The sequence below is a fragment of the Diceros bicornis genome, chromosome 7 (assembly GCF_020826845.1).
Source record: "Diceros bicornis minor isolate mBicDic1 chromosome 7, mDicBic1.mat.cur, whole genome shotgun sequence".
Taxonomy (NCBI): Eukaryota; Metazoa; Chordata; class Mammalia; order Perissodactyla; family Rhinocerotidae; genus Diceros; species Diceros bicornis.
Genome location: NC_080746.1, coordinates 48,693,728 through 48,713,740, shown reverse-complemented (window position 1 = coordinate 48,713,740; position 20,013 = coordinate 48,693,728). Strand labels below are relative to the sequence as shown.

Genomic DNA, 20,013 nt, shown 5'->3' with positions numbered 1-20,013 from the left:
TTCCACCCTCTTTAAGAACACTTGGGTATTTATCTTCACCTTAAAACCAAACATGTTACACATAACATTGAATTTTTCTTTTTCCCCAGTGTCCTTCTGTCATCTCTGCAGATTTCATCACTTTACCTGCCGCTTCATTCATTCATCAAACACTCATTGAGTGTCTACCTTCTATCAAGCAAGGAACTGGGGAACAAAGAAAAAATTTAAAAAGCATGACTGCAATGAACACACGGTAATGTGCTCTTGGCAGGAACAGAGACATAAACAAAGACTGGTAATGCTGCATAATAAGACTATTGATAGCACTGTGGATGTATCTATCTCATTGGAGGGCGAGGAAGGGTGGAAAACATTGGAGTGGGCTTCTTGGAGGAGGTGTCAATTTATGTGAGACTTAAAGGAGGACAAACAGCTTATCGTTAGGAAAAGTTCAGGAAGAATTTCCTAGACAGGAAGAACAATACGTACAGTGTCCTGAGGATATAAGCAAGCTAAAGATTGGATATAAGCAAGCTAAAGATTGCAGGAAGATTCTGGTACAGGGTACATACAGGATGAGGATGTGAGGCTGGAGAGGGGGTGAGGCCTCCTTACAAAGGGTATCCATCCATACTGAGAACTCGGGTTTTTTCCTTGGGGAATCCTCATGAATTACTAGAGGATATAAAGCAGGGAAGTGATAGAATAGATGAGCATTTAAAATAAAGGACCTGGTGGAGGAGGAAGATAGACTGGAGGAGGGAAGGGGCAGCAGGAAACAGGACACTGACTAAGAAGCTATGGTCATAATCCAGGCAAGAAATGATGAGAAATGACAATAAGGTGGAGGAGATGGAAGGGCTTGAGAAATATTTACAAAATAAAATTCGTAGGACTCATGCCTGTTTGAAGGCTGGGGTTGAAAAAGAGGAAAAGAGAAGAATTTAAATATCTCCCTGATTTTTTTTTGAGCCTCTCCAGTTAGACATGATCATTCTTTCCTCCAAGCCCCAGTAGCAGTTATTTGGATCTCTACATTGGTATATCTCTTATTTCCTTATTTTGTTTATTTCGCTTTGTACATATAAGGTTGCATGTTCCTTGAGGGCAAGCCCACATAGCACTCCACAGTATATTACAGCAAGACCTCAATAAATAACTGTTGCACTAAAATAATATTCATTGCATTGTTTTAACATGGCTTTTTGTTTAAATACGACTAGCTCTAATTTCAAAAATGAATAAAGAAAAGAGAGAAGAAAAAACCTGAATCTACAGAAACTTAATGGTTCATGAAATCTAAGCTATTCATAGATCAATAATTAACAACATATTCCTTTTTAACTGAGAGCTCTTTGTGCTTCCAGATGAACCACAGTGAAGATCAGGGTTTCTATAGTTACAGGATGGAGTTTCAGGATACATTTATTTCAGTGTGAGAGTAGAATATTTGAGTAGAAACAGCTGAATAAAATTTTAATCTAACCTCAGATATTAAAGCAATATGTTCCACTGAGAGCTCCTCCTTTCCCCAAACACACAACAGTTGGTAGGAGCTCAAGAAAGACTTCAGATGAGGTAAGCTGCCAAGTGGAAAGACGCTCACTGAGAAAACGCCTGATCCGACCTACTTCAGCTTTTCTCAGTTTTAATCCAAGTGCAAATGCTAATTCATATTCATCTCTTTGGCTCCTTCTAAAACTGCTGTATAGCCCTGACTTTATCCTGGCTTCTTTGCAGTAACCAGGCTAATTATGAGAAACACTAGTTCAGAAGATGATGCCAAAATGGCTGTAGCATGCAGAGAATACATGGTTATTTGATCAGGCTATGCAAATAAGCTCTGCATAAACCCACAGAACTTACGTGGGCTCCAAACATACGTAAGATTAGGCTGAAGGCAGTATTTTATTCTAAGAATGCTTTGGATAGAGCATTCTAATTCTTTCCCCCTGGTCTCTAAGTTCATTGTTTTTTTTCAGATTTCTTAAGAAATGTCCCTATTAGGCCATTTTTAGTGGCTCATCCCTTAAGTCTTAAAAGGGTTGCAAAGAATGTTGTCCGATAGACAGACACACACACACAAACATATGCACACACACCTATATTTGCTATGATTTATTATTAATCTTCAAACAGGCAATAGAAAAAGTAAAAAACAATCTTTAAAGCCTTGGTGCATAGGTGACATGGTTTTGGTTCACTCATATAGGAAAGTCGGAAAGTTTTGCTTTCTACTTGGATGAAAGTTTCACTAAAATGAAAATAATGATAATAGTATAAGGGTGGTGGCTGAAATTTTAACATATAATTATTAATGAAAAATCTCTTCATATTTACATTATCTCATTTGGTCCCCATGATAACCAAGTGATGCGGGTATTATCAACCCTATTTTATGGCTGAGAAAGCTGAGACTTGAAGCTTGCCAAATTAGAAAGTGGTAGAAATAAGGCCTGAACGTCGATCTGCTAACAGCTAGCCTCAGTATCTGTCCACATCCACTCAGTTTAGGAAACAGCATTCAAGGACCTTCTACGCCTCTGTTATCCAATAGGAATTCTCAAAAAACATGAGATTTTGGATGGGTTATGTATAGTTTTAAGGCCAATACAGTTCCTTAGAAGTCTGGGCTGAGTTTTTCACAAACGATAACCAGCCCCCATATTCCAAATGTCCTGAATTAAATAAACCATAACCAAATCCAAGCATATAGTCACTGAGATAATATCATACCATAACAGACTGGCCTCAAAATTCAGAATAAATTTGCTTTTAACACTGAAATTCAGGTTGGCTAAATGCCTGTTTGCAACATTACATCCCAAGCATTGAATTGATTTCTCTCCTCGGCAGTCTCTCTCGTTCACTGAAACCTGTGCTTTCCCATCACAGAGGCCCACTCTTGGGCTCTCTGCAAGCCTCTCTCCTTGGTAGAAGTGGCTGTGGCTTTTCTTCCTCACCTGCCTCAGCCCCATCCTGTCTCTTAGGGCTTCTTGGGAAGCATGTGGATAGTTTATTGCTAAAATAGGGCCCAAAATAATGCTGTGTTCTTTTGAGCACCAAAATCTGAAGAAAGGAAAATATCCATCATTTGAGTATGCACAGAGGTATTAGAGGCTGTGCTAAGCACTTTACCTATATTATCTATAATCTGTACAGTGATCCAGGGCTTAAGATGGAGCTGGGCATGGAGTAGGTACTTAATGAATCTTTGTTGAATGAATGAATGAATGAACCCTCAAGGAGGCTACTAGTTCTTGATGTGGATGTGAAAACTAAGATTCAGAGAGTTCAAGTGACTTGACCAAACAATCAGTGTTTCTGATAACAAGTTGTTCACCATTTCATGACGTTTTCACTTGGTAAGAGTCTATGTTAAAGTTTAACATTACCTTCTCTAATGATTTTACTAAGTAAGACTCCTTTGGCAGAAATAGATGACATTAAGGTCCACATATCTTCACCTAAGGAAACAGTGGACCACCTGTATAGAAAGACTGAATCTTCATGAGAAGTACTGCTGTACTTCTCTCACACACAAGAGGTAAACAATTAATTAGATTGTTTAAGCAGAAATAATCTTCTCCGCCCTGGTTTGGTCACTGACCAAAATACTGAAAATATAAACTGGATGGCAAAATTTGAGCAATCAATTCTGACACCTAGCATCTCCAGAGAGTACCCAATGGTCATGCTTTAATGAGCCCAACTGTCTCTCTCTGCCCTCTCACCCATCTCCCATCTGGCATTTTCAGGTTCTGGCAAAACAGAAAATGAGTCAGGCTTGGAGCACTGACTGATGGTGGGAACATCATTTCTTCCTGGGTGTCCCTTTGCCTGTGCCCCACAAGGCCCTGCTGCAGGGAGAATCGAAATGCCATTCACGTTACTGGTCACAGGCTTGCTGTGAAGGCTAGATGAGTAAACTCTTATGCAATGCTAGCTGTAACTGTCATCTGAGAGCCCAGGTGACCAGTCACTGTGGGGCAATGAATAGAAACTTGGATTAAGAGACTGTAAAACAAACCCTAGCTTGGCTGCTCACAAACTATGTAACTCAGAAAACAGAGATTCTATGTTAAGAGCCCAGGTTTTGAAATCACACTATCTTGGGTTTGAATTCTGCATCTGCCACTTACTAGCTCTGTGACTTAGGGCAGGTCATTCAGTCTCTTGGGATCTCAGGTTTCATGTTGGTAAAATCAAAATATTAACACAGACTTCAAAAAATTATGGTGATATTAAATGAGACAATACAAGAAAATTGTTTAGCACAATGTGTGATACATAGTAAGAATTACTTAATTGGCAAGGGCTCCTAGCATACTCTTGGTGTAGTGGAAAGCCTCTGGTCTTGCTACCACAGAGACCTAGGTTCAGCCAGTAGCTAGCTGTGCATCCTTGGGAAAATTACTTGACTTCTCTGACCTTCAGTTTCCTTATGAGGCTTTTGTGAAGACTGAATGAAATCGTGTATTTGAAATCACCTGGCACAATACATAGCTGGTGCTATCATCAGATGGAATTCATCCCTCTGTCTGCTGCCCTTTCACTTCCCTTTATGTCTGCTACAGATTGAATGTTAGTGTCTTCCAAAATTCGTTTCTTGAAGCCCTAATCCCCAGTGTGATGGTATTTGGAGATGGGGCCTTTGGGAGATAATTAGGTCAGGAGGGTGGAGCCCTCATGAATGGGATTAATGTCCTTATAAGAAGAGACAAGAGAGAAATGATCTCTCAGCCACGTGAAAATACAGCAAGAAGGTCATCTGCAAACCAGGAAGACGGCCCTCACCGGGAATCCACTTGAATTTGAACTCCTTAGGCTCCATAACTGTGAGAAATAAATGTCTGTTGTTTAAGCCACCCAGTCTGTGGTATTTTGTATGGCTGCCCGAGTTGACTAGGACAGTACCTTTATTTACCATAGAGCCCTCATTGGCCTAATCACAGTGTGGCTGTGCCATAGTTACACGCTGGTCCCACAAATGTTGGGCTCCAGACAGTGATTGGATGACAGCGCTTGTCACACAGATGCTGCTCAAGCAATGCTTGCTGATTTAAATTTTGTCAAGTCTTATTTTTGTAACTTTGGTAGGTGGGTTTATATACGAGTTAAGAGCATCAGTTCTGTAGCCTGGATTCAAATCCCAGTTCTGCCGCTTACTAGCTGGGCAATTTCAGGCAAGTTAATTAACCTCTCTATACCTCTACCTCCTAATTTGTAAAATGGGAATAAAAATAATATCACTTCCCTCCTAGGGTTGTAATGAGGTTTAAATAAGTTAATTTGTAAAGGGCTTAGAAGAGTGTCTAGTGTGCTCTAGGAAAGTTTTGTTAAATGAAATTTATTCACCATCTTCAAGAAAAAGAGGGGAAGGCAATAATTTTCATACTCTTCATCTTGGAGTGGAATCACTCCAAGATGGAATCATCAACAGAGAAACATTTTTGTAAAGGGGAAAGTCATACACTGATGTTATCTGATATTTTTCCAGACCAACTCTACTAGCTAAACTATACTCAGAAAAGGGGCTAGAGAGGAATTAAGGATTGAAAAGATAACCCCGATCTAATAGTAAATCATATTTGTACCAGCTACCATTTATTCTGAGCTGTAGTTTTAAGATGCTGAATGCCGTGTGAAATGAGAGTGCCTCATTTAGAAGTAAAGCATTAAAGAGCAGGCCCAGGACAGGCTCGAGACAGATTTTAAATTGTATTAAAATAAGTGCACAAGAACTATTTGTGGGTACAATTTTTATAAGTGATTTTTATTTTTTCTTTATACTTTTCTAAATTTTTCCACTTTTCTACAATGAAATGTGTTACTTTTATAAACATACAAAACAATAATAGTAACATTTTTTGAAAGAATTAAAATCCTAAGGGAAAAATTTGAAATTAACAGAAATTAATTTACAGCCATAGACAGACAGACAGACAGACAGACACACACACACACACACACACACACAGTGTAGGGTGAACTACTGTACCCTTCCTGAGATAGATGTGAATAAATATCAGTATTAGAGTCACTAGACAAACTTCTTTTTCAGGCCAGCTGTAGTATGGTTGTTAAGATGGTTTTCATCCAAAATAGGAGAGAAAGTCAACTTAAGGGAATTAAGAGGTACAAACTTTCAGTTATAAAATAAATAATTCACTAGGACATAATGTACGTATAGTCAATCATATTGGGAATGCAGTCAATAATATTGTAATAACTTTGTATGGTGACAGATGGTAACGACTTATTGTGATGGTCATTTCATAATGTATATAAATATTGACTCACCACGATGTACACTTGAAACTAATGGGATATTGTATGTCAGTTAGAATTCAATAATAAAAAAAAAAGAATGACCACCAGCAATGGAAAAATACCTCAAGAAGAATAGCAGCTAGAATGTTCCTTGGGGAGAAAATGAGGCATAATTGAACAAACGAAGGACTATTGACCAGATTGATTAGAATCACAGAACCTTAGGTTTGGAAAGAGTCTGAACGTCATAGTTCAACTCTCCCATCCAAAGCTTGAATCCATTTCATAATACTTCCCAACATTGGATCTTCTATTATCAGAATCACCTGGAGGAACTTTCAAACAAATACAGATTTCAAGGACCCACTCTAGATGGACTGAATTAGAATCTTAGTGTGTGTGTGTGTCTGTGTGTGTCTGTGTGTGTGTGTGTGTGTGTGTGTGTGAGGCAGGGGGTGAGGATCAGGGTGGGAGAGAGTGGGCATATCTAAGTTTTTATAATGTTTCCTTGGTGTGAAAACCATTGTTCTAGTTCACTATCGTCCCAGGTCATCCATACCGTCTCTAGGCAGCTCCAACTAGTAAAAGAATTTCTTTAAAATGAGCTGAAATCTATTCCCACACAGCTTTCCTTCCTCCACCCCATTTCCATCCTTGGGGCCATGTTCAACAAGATCACTGCTGCTTCTTCTGCAGAGCAGCCTCTCAGACAGCTCTGATTAATTAAATCAAAGCAAACCTACAATGCATGTTGCCTTGAAATTTTTTTTCTTTTTTGAAGTAAATGGAAATGGAGAAACAGAATATAAACTAGTGCTCAGAGTCACTGCTTCAAGTACATAACCTTTCAGAAAACACTACAAGCTGAGGTACAAACTCAGAATGTTGTCTCAAAGCAATGTCAGCCAATTAATTATCCAGGCGCCCAGAGGTTTCAAGAGGCCCAGAGAACTGTCTGCTGGTGGGAGATTCGTGGGTGTGGGCCTGGAGGGTGGGGAGGTTTCCTGGAGTTTCAGCGGCTTCTCTGCGACTCCTCCCTACTAAAGGCAAGGGAGCAGCTGTGGAACAGTTGGCCTCCCCCCACATTCGTCCCCAGGCTTTGTGGCCACAGGCAGAGAAAGAAGAGGGACCAGTCTTCTCTGGGGCGCCAATGCCCCACAGAGTTATTCCTGGGTATAATTTACATCTTCCCACTATGGTTTGTGCTAGCTCAGTCACTGTGGCACTTTGTGTGGCAGCGCTGAAAGACTCAGCTTCACTGAGGATTTTTTACAGAGGTATTTGGGGTCTTTGGATATGAGGAAGAGAGCCCTCTGAGATACCTGTAGCTCTAGAAAAGTTGGTGACTGCTTGGAACCAGCATTATTCCTGACTTTGATTTCATATCATATCTCTTTTCTAGGGTGCAGATAATTTGTTTCTCGGACAATATCTTGGTGCCAAAAGGACATTCATGAGAAGAAAAGTTCCTTTCCGGTGGTGATAATTAGAAGTTGCTGGAATGGATGAAGGAGTTGGCAGTTCTGAAGTATATTCCTGCCTTTCAAAAGCAGAGTTGAAGTAATGCTTTAAACGAGAAAGAACATAATACTCTCGACTTAGGAAACACATATAGAACTAAATATCTGAGTGAAAGTGGGGAGTTGTGGGGTGCAGTGGAGAACAGGAGTAACAAACACAGTAAGAAACAGTTCTAAACATGGTCTTTAGACATCACCAGATGTTTGACAGCTCATATCCCAAGCATCTGAATTTGGAATGGAGGTTTTTCATTTTTTTCCATCAATATTTGGAGGTAATACATAGCCAGGACCTTAGCTTAGTAATAGCCTACTTTATTTGGCTTTCACTTGGCCTTTCTATAAAATTATCTGGTAAATTTTGAACCTCTGGAATAACCCTTCTGAGTGTTGAAGTCAGCATACAAGCTGATACACATAATCTTGAACACATGAATGCTGGTAAAAGTTTTAGGAAGGCAGTGTAAGCAGACCCTCTTTCTTCCTCTATGCCTTACCACAGTCACCAGTTTTGGTAAAACCCTAATATGAGGAGAGTGAGAATATTTAATTCACGTCACGTGTTACCACTGACAATTTCCCCGCAGAGTGACTATCCCACTCAAATAGATATTTTGTGAATAGTTTGCCACATCTTCATCTTCCCTCATGTCCACCCCTTGGATAGCTGAAAAGCAAATACTCTGAAATGGAAAAGGCATTCTTACCTCCGTTTGCTGGGGATGACCCCCATCTCCTCACTGTCTCCCTCCAGTGTGACTCTCCTGGCTTGCCACCACTCATCATCAGAGGCGTTGATAACATGGAGAATATCTCCATATTTAAAGCTAAGTCCTTGACTTGGCAGCCCACTGTCCTTGCTCTTGTCATAGTCAAACATGGCTCTGGAGAAAAAGACAAGAGAGAACATTGTTAAGAATCTCTGGTGGCACGGATTTAGGATTCACCATTTTGGTTATTCACTCTTGCCCTGAGAACCCGTTGTCCATTTGATACCAACTCCCTAGACTAACTCCTGCAATTGAAGTCCAGATTCCCACTGTTTTGGTCACAAATTGAAGTTAGTTCTTGCTTCTCCTTGAAGGTTTCAGGGGCAGCCTATAGATCCCTAACACTGGGGTACTGCTTCTTTTCTTGGAGACCATCACTAGTGATAATGGGAGATAGAAGGCAGTTTAGTACCTAATTGAGATTTTTTCCCACTTCCACTACAATCAAATTTTAAAAATCACTAAAAAGAAGGAAACAATGAAGAGAACACAGGCATCTTTCAGAAGGAAGCATTTTATGTTATGAACAAGTCCTCTCAGATGTATCAGTCTGTAGAACACTTTCCTTTATAATATGGAAAAATGGTACCAACTTAAATGTCCACCCACAGGGGACAGTGACCCTTCCACTCACTGGAATATTGGAACACCACTGAAATTGGGTGATTGCAGAGGTTAACATAATGACATGAATAAATGCTCAAACTGCAATAATGAAAATATATATACCTGTTTACGTGTGTGTTTATATAGATAGATCAAAGTTATATGAACAAGACAAACCTTTTTGTTTCCATAGAATGCTGAGTTTACCTCATCATTGCATTTATCACTCTGAATTGTAGTTTTTGCTTTATGTATCACGTTTCTCCCACTAAAGAGCATTTGCTGAGCCTTTGCTAAGCCCAACACACTGTAATATGTATGACTGGTAGAGTGAGGGAGTTGGAAGTAGAATTAAAATGACTCCTGAGACCTTAGTAACTAGCTGTTGCCTTAAGGAGCTGACAATTTGACTAAAATCCCATACTGTCTGCCTCCTCCCATATCCCCCACCCTTCCCCAAAAACCACCACCACACACAGATAGCGTGCGATTTCCCTGGAGAGGCAGATTTTGCCACGTCCCTGTTTATTCCCCTTTGATTCCATTCTAAGAATTTCTTTAGAGTGTAACCACTATGCATGCAAAACTAACTAGATCTGGGGAACAGATGTTCTGAAATCACTGAGGACCAAGCGTGGTTCTTTTCCTTTCTTTCTTCTTCTTTTTTTTTTTTTTATCATGAAAGAAATGTCACATCTGCTGTCATGGCAACCAAAAAGAGCTGAGGACAGCATCTTGAGCTCTCAAATACTGCAGGAAAAGTTGAATTACTTGCAACATGGCCCCCTCTTCTATTAACTCTGTCCCCAAGTTATGGGATATAGGGGAGTTTCTCCCTCTCAGCTCTCAGAATGACTCATTTCTGAGAAGAGAAGACCTTGACCATCTTCCCTACAAAAGGCTTCAACAAAGCCCCAGCCAGGAAAAGGGGGCTGAGGGGGCAGAGACCCACTCCTGATGCTGTCACTTCTCTGGCTGGGTGATGTGACATAAATTAATTAACATTCCTGAGCCAGAGGTTTTTAAACACAAAATTAACTCAATAACTGTATTCACATGGAGCTGTTGTGAATATCAATAAAATAACACATATGAAGCACCCAGCCATGGAGGTGCAGTGCAGCAGAATATAGTACAGTGGTTAAGAACATAGACTCAGGGGCCACACTGTTAGGCCATGTCCTGGTCCTACCACTTCTTACTAGTCATATAGCTGGTTGCCCAGGCAAGTTACTTAACTTCTCTTAGGCCTCAGTTTCCTCATTTATAACATAGTGATGATGACAACAGCAATGATAACAGTACCCCCATCCATATAGCATCATTTAAGTGCTATATGGATGAAATGTTACATAAGGTAACACACGTAAGGCATGCACAACAGTGCCTGGCACAGAGCGACAATCAGCAACTGTGAACTGTTGCTGTTGTTATTATTATCTTTCCTTTCCCTTAGAATGTATACTCATAAAAATCCTCTCTAGAGATTCTACTCTGTGCAAAAAAGAGTTAAAATAGCTATTCCGAAACTGCTATCCTTAAAAAGGCTTACTGGTTGACATCTGGGAACTTAGATTTTGGGAAAGTTCTTGCCATTTCCTACTAAGAATGGCTCACTGTGCCTAAACTGTATAAACAACATCATTTATGCTGAACACCTGTTTTTCTTCTGGGAGTCTGGAATTGTGGTATGTGCCAGGCTGAGAGTGTCTATGTGAACAGCCCCCAATAAAAACCCTGGACTCTGAGTCTCTAATGGGCTTCTCTGGTAGACAACATTTCACACCTGCTGTCATAATTTGTTGCTGGAAGAATTAGGCATGTTCTATATGACTCTGCTGGGAGAAGACTCTTGGAAGCTTATGCCCAGTTTCCTCTGGGCTTTGTCCCATGCTCCTTTCCTTTGCTAATTTTTCTTTGTATCCTTTCGCTGTGATCAATCATAGTCATGAGTACAACTATGCTGAGTCCCATGAGCCCTCCTAGTGAATCACTGACCCTGGGAGTTGTCTTGGGGACTCCCAACACACACTCCATAGATTGTAAAGTATATTCACATATACTACGTCATTTGTGACTCAATCCATTCCTACAAAGAAGGTACAATGGATATAGTGCTATCCCCTTTTTACAGAAGAGGCATATATCTAACGAGGCCCACTGACTAACCTCAGGATACACGGCTTAGTGGCAGCAACCTCAGGCTGGACATTGGGTCTCCTGATCCGGAGTCCTAGTTAAATGCTCTTTACCTTGTCCACCCCCCACCACTCAATCTGGGAGGTGGTGGAGGTGGTGACAAGGTTGCAATGATGATAACCACAATGGCAACCACTACTTGTGCCCATATAGGGGGCCTGGCACTTTGTGTTCATTGTCTTATTTGACATCATAAACAAACCTAAAGGTAAAATTAGCATCCCTGTTTTATAGATGAAGGAAGGAGCCTCAAGAAGTTAAGGGACATGGCCCAGGTCACATGTACACATGTAGTAGAGACTGAATGTAGAATACAGTCTGTCTGACTCCAGAGTCCACATCCTTGACCATTTCATTTATCAGTCTGAATTTTCCGGCCTGTCACCCTCTGGCCAGGCTCATGATTTAGCAGTAACAGGAACTTTTAATTTTCCCTTCAGAGCTGACCACCTCTTCCCCTCCAAACCCCTGAAGTTCCCTTCCTACTCCGTTCCTGTCCCAGGATTTCTTATCCTAAAAGTCCTTGAACCTCTGGTTTGGCTCCAGGCTCCTTCCGGATGTAAAGTGTGGGGAATGGAGATAGAAAAGCCATCAGGAAAGCTGGCAGGTGATAGTGAAGAAGGCCAACTCTAGGGTCAGACTGCCTGGGTTTGCAACTTTATAACTGGAACTTTCTAAGCTTAAACAAGTTACTTAACCTCTCTGGGCTTCAAGTTTTCTTAACTGTAAAATTGGCATAATAATAGCACCAGCTACCTCAAAGACTTGTGGTGAGGATTAAAGGAAATAATATATGTACAAGATTATAACACCAGCCTGGCAATAGTGAGTGCTCAATAAATGTTAGCTACTGTTACTATTATAATTGTTATTCTGAAAAATGTGCTGGGCTTTGAGTCAGGGGATCTGGGTTCCAACTGTGCCACTTAGTAGCTATGTTGTGGGCTGTGTACAAAGACATCTAAAACACCTCTCTATCCTCAGGACCCAGGACAGCGCTGGCACAAAGTAGATCCTCAACACAGGTCTGTGGAAATGTTTCGAATGACCTTTGAAAGCCCTACTTCCCTCCAGCCTCAGCATCCCCATGTGTAAGGGGAGAGGGGTATCGACTGTTCCTGAAGGTCCCCACCAGGTCAGACATTCATTCTACAGCACTCCATTGTATTCCCAAGAGTTCTTGAGGGGAGGTTTCCCACTCCTGCCTTCAGCAATAGCTGTCCCTGAGGAAGGGGTCTAGCAACATGCTCTTTCCATGAGTTCTATTTATCTCAGATAATCTGCCCCTCTAGGATTACACTCATCAGAATTGTCAGGTCCCTAAAAACAAGCAGCTGACACATTTCAGTAGCTTCTGGCTCCTTTGGATATTAATGGATCCTCATGTCTGGGAAAAATGCTACAGTGCCCCATCCACCTAATTTAAAAAGCAATAAGCTGTTTTTAATTTGCTTTATGTGCTAATTCATCACAGCAACTTTTATAAAATGCCATTAAGACTCACACTTTCCACCCAGGGTGCTTTTAACAAGTCCATTAGACAAGTAGAATTAGATACGAATAATGCGACGGCTCTCCCACCCCTCCTGCCCCTCCAGCATTTCAACGTGTGGTGGCCCCTTACCAACTGGGGAAGTCTAGTCAGGAAAGAGTGAAACAGCTGCTCATCCTCGTGGCTGTGCAACATGGCTGTGACATACCTGAGTACCTGACTGAAAATGTGCTCCTTAAGTGCCCCACAGTGTGCTAAAGACTTTATATTCATTGTCTCACTCAATTTACCAGGTAGGCAAGACAGCATATGGGTTATGTGCCAAGCTTTGGAGAGAGAAGAGATCTTGGGTTAAGTCCCAACTCTACCATCCTTGGTAGTGAATTTTGGGTATGTTACTGCACTTCTTAGATGATCTCTTAACCACAGATGACCATTTCCTCATCTATGAAATGTAGATAGTGATGAGATGGCTATGGAGATACAACAAGGAGATGATGCATGTAAAGTGCCCAACACTAACATGGAATGAATTCCACTTTGTTATTATTTCTGATGACAATCCTGTCATGTAAGCATTTTTGATCTCATAAAGGAAATGAGACTCAAAGAGCTGAAATTAAAAAAGCTAGTAAGTGGTAGAACCAGGATTCAAACATAGATGGATGTGTCTAAATCAAAAGCCCATGCTCCTGACTGTAGAATTCAGCTTGAAATTCCTGATAAGGAATGTTGTACTTAGACTTCATCCCCAAGGATTTCATGATTTGATGATCACATTTATAACGATACCATGGACTAGACTTCAGGGGAAAGGCATGAGTAGTTTATTGAGTGCACTTTCAGTTGTCACAACTGCCCTGCAATGCTTATATTAGCCTTATACTGCAGAAGAGAAAATACAGACTTGGATAATTTAAAAAAACATGTCCAGTGTCACATCAGCTATCAAGTGGTGGGGCAGGACTCAACTCAAAACCTGCCTGCCTTCGAGGCCTGTGAACTTCCTGCTAAACCAACCCATGTATTGTTTTTGCAAGCAATCCTCTCCAACCAAAAACACCCACATTCTCTATTGGGCTTAGAGTGCAGTAATATTTAATAATCATGGACTCTATCGTTATGGGTGTTTTCCGTGTTGGTCAGAGGATCGATTTTGGCTGAACCACTTTAAGGCTGGTGTAACAGAATGACAAGGGTGGAGACAACTCCCAGGGACAGTGCCATAACGAACAGGAAACATTACTTGACATGTCTCATGGTTATTAAGAATATGGTAGGAAGAATAATCCCCCAAACCCTGCTCCCCAAAGATGTCCACACCTTAATACCCAGAACCTGTGAATATGTTACTTTATATGGCAAAAGGGATTTGCAGATGTGATTAAGGTTAAGGGTCTTGAGATGTGGAGATTACCCTGGATTACCTGGGTGGGGCCAATCTAATCACATGAGTCCTTAAATGTGGAAGAAAAGGCAGAAGAATAGGTCAGAGAGATGCGACATGAGAAGGACTCGAGTGTCATTGCTGAATTTGGAGATGGAGGAAGGCAATTTGTTACAGCAGCAATAGAAAATTAACAACAGAGGGCAAGAAACAGCATAACTTAATAGAGGGCAGGTAGAAGGCAGAGGACACCAGTTTGATGATTCTGTCAAAGATTCTTTGGAATAAAAACAACTACTCAACAACAACAACAACATACTGAGTGCCTGTTATTTGCCAGGCCATGTGCAAAGTACCTTTCTTTTAAATAATTTCATCTTATTGAATCCCTATAAATAGCTTGAGATATAAATGTGATTACTTCTACTTTGTAGATAAAAAACTTAGGGCTTTAATGTCTTACATGTTACTTCATCCAATTCTCACAAAAGCCTATGAGATAAATATTATTGTCCCTATTTTCAGATAAGGAAACTGAGGCACAAAAGAAGCAGCCATTTCCTTCTCTTAAGTTGCAAAGCAGTCTGCTTGCACGTGTCTTGGGAAGACTACAACGTGCAGTCTTGAATGGGAATGGGAATCACCTCTTCTGAAGGCCAGGAGCGTCCAGGTCCAGCCTCTGCAGTCTTTGCAAATGCATTTATAAATGAATAAATGAACCAGCAAGTTACTCTCTCCTGTTCTGTGAACTTGTTTGTGCTGGAGAAGCCTTTGTTTCCATGACACTTTAAGAGCCAAGAAGCAGAGTGCTTCGACTCGATTTCCTTAGTCTCCTGAAAATTGAGGCCTCTGCTTGATTAGAGGAGACCTGGTTCTCACCTTTCTATGCAGAAGGAGAAAGGACAAAAGCAGCAGGAGATAAAGTCTGCCCCCTGCTCCATCCCACTGGTGCCTGACTTGGATGGGTACGTTCCAGGGTTAAGGTAAGTGGCTGAGGACAGTGCAAAATGCATAGACATTGGAGAGAAGAGACACATTCAAGTGAGTCCACCTCTTCCTAGCTGAGCGTCATTGAGAAAATCAGTGGGCTAATCTGAGCCTTAGTTTATCTATAAAATGGGCTTAATCATTCCTAAATCTCAGCAAATTGCAGAGACTCAATGAGATGACATAGGAAAAACAGTTAGCACAATAATTGCCAACTAATAATTCCTTTACTTCACCCCTTCTGTACTCTAGAGATGAGTGAAAGTTATTTCTAGAAGTGTTGGAGGGAGAACGTAATATGGCGTCTTTTAAATATGATATAAAAATACATATATAGTAAATTTTCTCAAAACATTTTCCCACCAGGGGGACGTGGGAAAGGATGCTGGACTGGGAGCAGAGAGATCTGAACTTCAGATGTTCTTATTTTAAAAATCATCAATTTCCAATAGCTTTCTCTTATGAAAAGCATTCATTCACCCACTCATGAATTTGATAAATAAGTGTTTCGAAAACAGAGAAGGCAATCTGAAAGTTGCAACATTCCTGTCTCCCAAGTCAGAACACATCATCTCAGCGTAGAGGGAAACGCAGATCTGTACCGATTACTTCTCACATCTCCTCGAGGAGCCATAACATACACACCCAGAGGACGAGTCATGGCCAGATGACTGAGATCTACTGAGACCACTTATTTCTCTATTCATTTCAATAATGAATTGGCCCTAGTGAAAAGAGTGGCTAAAGCCACCAGCAAATTAGTTTGAGCGGATGGGAACACATTAGGCTCTGTCAATTCTCGCTAAGAAGACATTGACCAAGATGTCATTGTTTATTGAGTGACTACTGAGCACACAGTAGGCCTTACAACATGTGACACTGTTCTAGGTATTTATTATCTGTGATTCAAAAGATACCCCTTAGGGCCAGCCCTGTGGCTTAGTGGTTAAGTACGCGCGCTTCTCCGGCCATGCTGAGGCCGCCGCCCACATACAGCAACTAGAAGGATGTGCAGCTATGACGTACAACTATCTACTGGGGCTTTGGGGGGAAAAAATGAATAAATAAAAAAAAATTAAAAAAAACACAAAAACAAAAGATACCCCTTAAAATGCAGGCATTGCTCCTATTTTATAGACAGGTAAATGCAGAACATGCAATGGACTGTGGTATCTCACGCGTTATGGCATTTAATCATTAATAACCTTATAAGGCAGGCTTTTACTCTTTAAAGATAGTCTGCTCATCACACCAGACTGTTTCCTTCTATGTTAGGAGAGTGTTGGGAAAATGTCAATTTCTACTGTACCCAAGGAGTCAGGCAGTCACTGTCACGACTGAAGATGGAACTAATTGGGAACCAACTGGAGGTCCTCACAGCCTAGGCCTCTCTGCAGCTGTGGTGTTTTGATTATAACTAGAGAAGAAGCATCACTTCCAGGGGCAACAATCTCTCAGTCTCTCCCAAGTCTCCAGCGCTCCCGATTCCCTGAGGGACATGGTGTTCTGGAGCAGACTTCACATGTCCCGAGGCCTGCGTGTTGATCATTTCAGACAACTCATCATCAGAGTCTCCAGGGACGGGGCCCACTCCAGCCTGCCTTCTCTCTCGGGGTGTCCCAGCAATCTGTCAGGTTGGTTTACACTGCAGTGCTGACTGGCAGGCCACCCATCTGAGGGAAGCAGAGGCAAATCTGAACCCACCCAAAGGCAGGGCTCGACAGACCAGGGCAAATGGCACTTCAGCTTTCAGGGTTGAGTGAGGCTGTAAAGATTAATCATCTTAAAATCATTGTCTTTTCCCCCAAATGCCACTCGCCAGCTATTCAGAAAATGAAACATGGGAAGAGGAACACGGCTGGGATGAATAGCCCATCTTTTATCACAGTTCCAAAAGCTCTTGTGTTCTGGCCTTGTTTATCAGGCAATCAAGATATATTAATCAAGATATTTCAGAAAGGCTGACACAGCCCGACTGCAGCCTTTTATTTCTGATCTGAGCTAAAAATGTAGATCAAGTGTTGGTAGTTACTTTTTAGGGGCTGACTGCCACAAATTAGTAAGCTTATAGTGGAGAAAAAGGAATACCCCATAGGGAATTTCATTATTGTTGATACACAATTATCATTTAAAATTTATATAGAAGACTCATGCAAAGACCATGAGACACGGACATCAGATAGTCCTGGGTTCAAATAGTGGCTCTGCCATTTAAGCAGCTGTGTGATTTTCATCTCTGTACCTGGGTCTCTGAAGGCGCAAAATGAGGGGCAAGAATTTCTGTCCAACAGAGTCCTTATGAGAATGACATACATAAGAGCTTTTAGAAGCCAGCAGGTGCTCAGTATTTGTTAATTGAGTCTAAAATCTAAATTTCTCCCCTGTAAATTCCATCCCTGTTTTCCAGTTTTGCTTACTGGAGCATAAACAGAGCAAGCCTACCTCTGCTTTCCAATAACACTTTCTTTTAAGTATTTACTCCCAGATCTACTAGCTGAGAGGTGGTAGCACACTTGCCCACCTGACTCGACTGAGCGGGAGCGGTCTTCAGGCGTTCCCCTTTTGGAAACCTCCTCTGTAATAATAGTAATATCACCTGCTGGGGACTCAGTTGCCTTCCTTCAGCCTTTCTCCCTTCCTACCTCTCCTTGAAAGCGTGCACGTGAGCTGGGTCCTGGAACACCCTCCCTTTCTCTCTCAGACACACTCTACCACAACTCACACAGTGCAGATGAAATTTTTTGGCAAAGAATTTTTCTTAACGTTGTTTAAAAAGTCGAAGCATTTGCTGGCCTGGGTTCGTGGGTTCAGATCCTAGGCGCGGACCTACGCCACTCATCAGCCATGCTGTGGCGGCAACCCACCTACAACATAGAGGAAGACTGGCACAGCTCGGGGCAAATCTTTCTCGGGAAAAAAAAGAGGGAGATTGGCAACAGATGTTAGCTCAGGGCGAATCTTCCTCAGGAAAAAAAAGAAGTCAAAACGTTGACTGGATATAAAGAAATAAGGATAACATTAATCAGAAAATTTCAATCCATTCTTGAAACTCATGACTTCCTCTGAGAACCCTTCCTGAGCCTATCCAGAGAGGGCTATCCCTTCCCTTCTCTATGCCAGCTTGCTACCTTCTCCATGGTCTTATTCTTGCGCTTAGCAGGCTACATTTTAGTTGATTTGCCTGTGAGTCTACTTTCCCTTCTAGAATGTTCAGCTTTTAAGGATTAAGATACGGTCTCATTCATCTCTGTATTTCTTGCACAGAGCACAGAGGAAGAAGTGCTCACGACACAAGGCTAAATTGAACTGAACTGAATTCAGAACCCAAGCTGTGTGACCTTGGGAACATTACTTCATCTCTTGAGTCCCTGGTGGTTGCCTCATCTGTAAAATGGGATTAAAATACTATACTTTATAAATTTTAAGATGCATTCTTTTTTCATTCTCTAAACTTAGGATGTATCTTACCATCAATGCCATCTTGTAACTTAATTCACAGTGTTTTTCCTTTCTTAGTGACACATAGAGTGCATCTTACAACCAACGACAACCTAGAGTCACTGAAACATGGTAGGAATCATCTCACAGGTTGCTGTGAGGATTAATGAATTATGCATGAAAAGCCCTCAGATCAGTACGTATACATATAATATACGTATGTATATAATACAATATATATATATGTACACAGTTGGCCTTTCATATCTGCAGGTTCTGCATCTGCAGATTCAACCAGCAATGGATCAAAAGGCCTACAATGGTTGCGTCTATACTGAACATGTACAGACTTTTTTCCCTGTCATTATGTCCTAAACAATACAGTATAACAACTATTCATCTAGCATTTACATTGATTAGGTATAATAAGTAATCTAGAGATGATTAAAATATACAGGAGGATATACGCAGGTTATATGCAAATACTACACCATTTTATATAACGGATTTGTGCATCTGCGGATTTTGGTATCTGCGGGGGTTCTAGAACCAATTCCCCATGGACACTGAAGGATGACTGTATATTATATATATATATATAATATACATATAATACATATATGCTGCTCTTGTGTTGTTGTATATTGTGGGTCATATAGGATCACCCCATCTTTCTCTCTTCTTCCTGTACACGTTTTTTTTTTTTTTTCCAAACCCCTGTAGTACTCTCTGCCCAGTGACTGTTCAAAAAGTGCTGACACGTCAAATGCTGTGCTGTAGCCTGACTTGCCCAGGAAGAGTTCTGTTCAGCAGTTCTGCTTAACTGAATGAAATGTCTATAGGAAATGTCCCAGGTTTTGCTAGTAGTTCAGGAATTTAGGGACAGAAAAAGAAAATAACAATATCCAGAATAGTAGTGTTTCTTGTTTCTGTGAATATAATTAGTATTTTATTCCAACAGTGCAATCTTTTAACTTTAGCACTGAAGTTTTCAAGCTGGGGCATTTTCCATGCACCTGGCATAAGTCATCCACTCATTTATTCATTAATCTATTGAACACCTGCTATATGCCAGGCAACAGGATAATGGAAAGTGTCAGCAAGACCTGGGAGACTTTGCAGTTCTGCCATTTACTTGCTCTGTGGCTGTAGGCAAGGTCCTTAAATTCTGTTTCTCATTGTGTAAATTAAAGACTAATTCCTGCCTGGTATGGGCTGAATGTTCGCCACCCCACAAAATTCATATGTTGAAAACTTACTATCCAATGTGGGGCCTTTAGGAGGTAATTAGAATTAGATGTGGTCGTGAGGGTGGCTTAGTGCCCTTCAGAGTCACGAGAGAGCTTGCTTTTTCTTTCT

The 20,013-nt window shown here is 41.1% G+C and overlaps 1 protein-coding gene across 11 annotated transcripts in view; it reads right to left on the bottom strand.

The window, feature by feature from the left end:
- Window positions 1–20,013, bottom strand: part of DLG2 (discs large MAGUK scaffold protein 2) — a 1,867,373-nt gene that overhangs the window by 59,416 nt on the left and 1,787,944 nt on the right. For all 11 annotated transcript variants that reach the window (XM_058545485.1, XM_058545490.1, XM_058545494.1 and 8 more), the window contains one exon: window positions 8,483–8,659. In XM_058545485.1, coding sequence (XP_058401468.1) covers window positions 8,483–8,659 — 177 coding nt within the window. The remainder of the gene's footprint in view (window positions 1–8,482; window positions 8,660–20,013) is intronic.